At 40.4% G+C, this 5,000-nt stretch overlaps 1 protein-coding gene across 2 annotated transcripts in view; it reads left to right on the top strand.

Moving 5' to 3' along the window:
- Window positions 1-5,000, top strand: part of LOC144957791 (uncharacterized) — a 97,585-nt gene that overhangs the window by 44,021 nt on the left and 48,564 nt on the right. For both annotated transcript variants that reach the window (XM_078889218.1, XM_078889219.1), the window contains exon 13: window positions 3,660-3,756. In XM_078889218.1, coding sequence (XP_078745344.1) covers window positions 3,660-3,756 — 97 coding nt within the window. The remainder of the gene's footprint in view (window positions 1-3,659; window positions 3,757-5,000) is intronic.

The following is a 5,000-nucleotide window of genomic DNA, read 5'->3' as shown; positions in this document are numbered from 1 at the left end:
TTTTTGCGATCGGCTGCTTTTGCGGTGGCTGTATTCCAGGACAGGCCTGCTTCCTTTAATTCTTTCTCCATCGTCCTTCGCCAGGTTTCTTTGGGTCTTCCCGCTTTCTCTTCCCATCTGCTGTCCAGTACAAGGCTGTCTTGGGAAGTGACCCTTTTTCCATTCTGGCCACATGACCCAGCCAACGCCATCTTCTTCTTTTTATTTGGCTATCAATGCTAGTGCAGTCAGCTTTCTTTAATAGATCCACTGTTCTTATTTTTGTAGGCCAAAATAAATTAAAAATTCTTTTTAAACACTTGTTCTGAAAGGCTTCTAGTTTCTGTATTAAGGAGGATGTCATTTTCCAGCTTTCACTTCCATAAAGCAGTACACTTAAAACATTGCTCTTGTATATTTTCAGCTTTGTCTTTCTCATTATTTGCTTTGATTTCCAAAAGTTTTTCAGCATGCCGAAAGCCTGGTTTGCCTTTTGAATTCTGTGCTTGATATCGTGTTGTGCATTTCCGTCGTCTGTTATTTTGGATCCGAGGTAGGAGAACTCTGTTACCTCTTCAATTATATGTTCATCTATCCTAATTTCACTGTCATGTTTTGGATTCACCCTAATGTACACAGTCTTATCGAAATTTATTTTCAGTCCAATTTTCGAGGCGTTCTTGTGTAGTACGTTTAGTTTCTCTGAGGCGTCTCTGTGTGTACTGGAAACTAACGCGATATCATCTGCGTAGTCTATATCTTCCAGAAAAGATGTCAGTGTCCAGCGAATGCCCCTCTTCTTACCATCAATTGTATTTTTCATGAGCCAGTCTAGAGCCAGGATAAACAGAAGCGGGGAGAGTATGCAGCCTTGTTTTACACCAGTTGTTACATTAAAGCTGTCTGTTAAATTGTTACCACAGATCACTTGGCATTGGTAGTTGCTGTACATTGCTTTGATTAGGTTGACTATCTTCATCGGTATACCATAATGGCGGAGTATTTTCCACAGGGACTCTCTGTGTAAGCTGTCAAAGGCTTTTTCAAAATCGACAAAAATGGTGTAGAGGGGGCTGTTCCATTCAATGCTTTGCTCCAGGATTTGTCTCAGGGTAAATATGTGGTCACTACATGACTTCCCTTTTCTGAACCCTGCCTGCTCTTTTCTAAGAATGTTTTCAATGTGAGGTGAGATTCTTTTCAGAAGGATTCTATTAAAAATTGTGCTCGTTACGGACAGGAGTGTGATTCCACGCCAGTTAGCACAATTTCCTAGGTCTCCTTTCTTGGCTATTTTATGGATGATGCCTTTCTGCCAATCCTCTGGTATTTCTTCCTTTTCCCAAATGTTGGTGAACAGTTTACTGAGAATTTTGGACATTTCTTGCGAGTTCGCTTTAAGCATTTCTGCAGTGATTTTGTCAATACCTGGGGCCTTGCCATTTTTTTGTTGTTGTATTGCCTCGTGCACCTCATGCTCAGTGATTGGACCAAGATTAACCTCTACGTCCATTTCTGCTTCTGGGATATCTGTGTAAGAAGATGGGTCTGGTCTGTTCAGAAGGTTTGCGAAATATTCTCTCCATCTTTCAATTTTCTCCTTTTCGTCTGTGATGACACTACCATCTTGGGATTTTAATGGTTTCTCTTGACCATAACTTCTGTTTCCCGAGAGCTTTTTTGTGATTTTGTATAGTGTTTGTGTGTCGTGTCTTACAGCTGCATTTTCTGCTTCAGTTGCTAAATTTTCTGCAAAATCTCTTTTGTCTTTCCTTGTGGATTTTTTCACTTCTTTATCCTTCAATGAGTATTCACTGGATAGCCTTTCTTTCAGTCGGGGGGATTTAGCGTTCAGGAGATTTAGTTTGATTGATTTTCTTTGGTTAATGAGCTCCATGACCTTGCTGATATCCAATTCTCTGTATTGGATTTATTGTGTCCTAAGTGTTCAGTGGCACTTTCCTGCATGACGTGGTTGAAATCTTGGATTGTCATGTTTGTAATATCTTGTATTGCACTGAATCTGTTTCTGACTGAGATATTGAAATTGTTTTGGATATCTTGGATTTTCAATTTATCTGTGTTGAAACGTTTCTCCTTCTGTTTTGCTATTTTTGTTTTCATCAATTTAGTAGAGATTTTGGCTGTGACAAGATGGTGGTCACTTCCAATGTCTGCCAATCGTCTGACTCTGACATCGTTTAGGCTGCTCTTCCATTTTCTGTTTATAATTATATGGTCTATCTGACTTTCTGTTTTCCCATCTGGTGATTTCCATGTCAATTTGTGGATGTTTTTGTGTGGGAAGAAAGTTCCACCAATAATGAAGTTGTGTTCTTCACAAAATTCTGCCAGTCTGCTTCCATTGTTGTTCATTAACCCTATGCCCTCCTTTCCAACGGACTGATTTGTTTGTGTATTGCCAACTCTAGCATTAAGGTCTCCGATGATCATGAGCATATCATGTCTTGGAATGTTTTCAACGGCCATTCTTAGAATATCGTAAAATTCTTCTTTGTTTTCTTCATCTGAATCCTCTGTAGGTGCGTAGCGTGTGAGGATTGATAGCTTGGTGTATTTTGAGTTGTGTCTTGTGTATAAAAGTCTTTTACTTATCGGTTTCCATTCCAATAGTGACTTGTTGTTTTGCCTGGCTATCAAGAGTGCAACACCTTCTCTGTGTTGGTCATCCTTTCGTCCTGACCAAATGATCAGGTCGCCATTTGAGAGTTGGCGCTTCCCGCTCCTGTCCATCTTGCCTCTGATATGCCTAGCAAATCGATCTTGTAGTTTAACATCTCGCGCTGGGCTTGTGCCAGTTTTCCTGTTTGATATAGGGTCCTAACATTCCAGCACGAGACATTGAGCTTGCGTTTTGGTGACAACAGATCTGCAATCTGGTCGGGGGCGTCCTTTCGGCTTTGACCTCCTACCGTCATGAAGCCAGTATTCTGGTCCGCTTCTCTGCTGCCGCCGGTTGTGGATTTACGTCTGGTTTCTGTTTCTGTAACAGTTTGCTTTTTATGAGGTGGGTTGTTAACCCTACGCTCAACCCCCATTCCTGGAGGGCCGGTGGATTACTCTTCGTCTGATCTCTCTCCTTTTTTCTCTTATTAGAGGTCCGAGGTTCGAGATACGCAAGCCCTCCCACCACGACAAGGTGATAATCCGTCGGGAGGGGTGCAGCAATGTGATCTTGTAGTATTCATGTTAGGCGCATAATTGAATCCTGGGAAAACGCTCTTCACTCACATTCTCTCTTACCTAGTTAGAAGCGTTTTCTCTGTAGGAAAAAAATAGTAATGTCGCCAAACATGTCTCATGTTTCATTCTACATTCTATTTGTATTTATCTAACAATAAGTGTAAAATTAGCCCCAATATGTGTTGAATTGCGACAATGGAAAACGTAAAAGATCGGCTAGTTTTGTCCTCAATGGAGAGGGGAGGGTTGGATAGAAGAATTTGGACTTGTGTCCGCTCAATAATATTGCACTACAACATTTCTCCCCGTTTAGAATGTGACTCGCCAGAGGTGGTCACGATGATGCATTAGAAGGTTTCTCAATTAATTAAAGCCCTAGGCAGGTAGCAGTCGTAATCCCGAGAGTGAGGCGTGGGTGTCCATGCTCACTGAATTTGAATGCCCCTGATTGTTAACTTCATTGTCTATTGTCTTAGATTACGCGTGCTCGGAAGATCGTTTAACTGAATGCACACAACGTCTTCAAGGCAAAGACTACTCCTCGCCAGAATATTACAGCATATCGGCTTGCAGGTCAGTCTGTCCTGATTCCATCCTCACCTGTTAATGCGACGCTCAGTTGACTTTGTATTTCAATATATTTTTTTATAATACATTGGGGATACGAAAATATCCATCTATCTCCCTCACCTCTGTCTCCATCTATGACTCTCTCTCTCTCTCTCTCTCTCTCTATCTCTCTCTATCTGTCTCTCTCTCTTTCTCTCTGTCTCTCTCTCTCTATCCCTATCTCTCTCTATCTCTCTCTCTCTCTCTCTCTCTCTATTTCTCCTTTAAGATTGATCATTGACATGATACCGAATCCCTCAGCCATACTGCCACATAATCAATCAACATTCAGTGTTGACATTTATTGGATATTGTTTTGAATGAAACTTATTGTATTCAAGTATCGAAAACGTTAGAGGCTGCCTGAAGCCGGTGATGGTAAAATACTAACAAAAGAGTGAAAATGGAGAGGCTTCGTATGGGAACAAAACAGACAATGGAAGTTTCGGGTACAAACCCTTCGTCAGCAAGACAGTACACAAATAAACGTGGAAAACGATTAAATATAATGAAAAAATTAACATGTGTCATCTGTACTCAATGGTGGTTGCAGTATGAATGAAATGTTAGCGTGACGTGGTAGCGGATAGGGTGTCCGGGGGGAGGGGGGGGGTGATCAAATTGATAAGAAAAGGTAGGCATCAGCGAACAGAACTTTCCAGAAAATAATGAAAGATAAAAGACATATTTGTGGTAGTAGTAGTAGTAGTAGTAGTAGTAGTAGTAGTAGTAGTAGTAGTAGTAGTAGTAGTAGTAGTAGTAGTAGTAGTGTAGTAGTAGTAGTAGTAGTAGTAGTAGTAGTAGTAGTAGTAGTAGTAGTAGTTAGTAGTAGTAGTAGTAGTAGTAGTAGTAGTAGTAGTAGTAGTAGTAGTAGTAGTAGTAGTAGTAGTAGTAGTAGTAGTAGTAGTAGTAGTTAGTAGTAGTAGTAGTAGTAGTAGTAGTAGTAGTAGTAGTAGTAGTAGTGTAGTAGTAGTTAGTAGTAGTAGTAGTAGTATAGTAGTAGTAGTAGTAGTGTAGTAGTAGTAGTAGTAGTAGTGTAATAGTAGTTGTAGTAGTGGTAGTAGTAGTAGTAGTAGTAGTAGTAGTAGTAGTAGTAGTAGTAGTAGTAGTAGTAGTAGTTGTTGATGTTGTAGAGTAGTAGTAGTAGTAGTAGTAGTAGTAGTAGTAGTAGTAGTAGTAGTAGTAGTAGTACTAGTAGTAGTAGCAGC

Source organism: Berghia stephanieae, chromosome 12 (genome assembly GCF_034508935.2).
Source record: "Berghia stephanieae isolate SIO BIC M18660-M18661 chromosome 12, UCSD_Bste_1.3, whole genome shotgun sequence".
Classification (NCBI taxonomy): domain Eukaryota; kingdom Metazoa; phylum Mollusca; class Gastropoda; order Nudibranchia; family Aeolidiidae; genus Berghia; species Berghia stephanieae.
The sequence above is the reverse complement of the archived record's forward strand: the minus strand, read 5'-3'. Positions and strand labels throughout refer to the sequence as shown.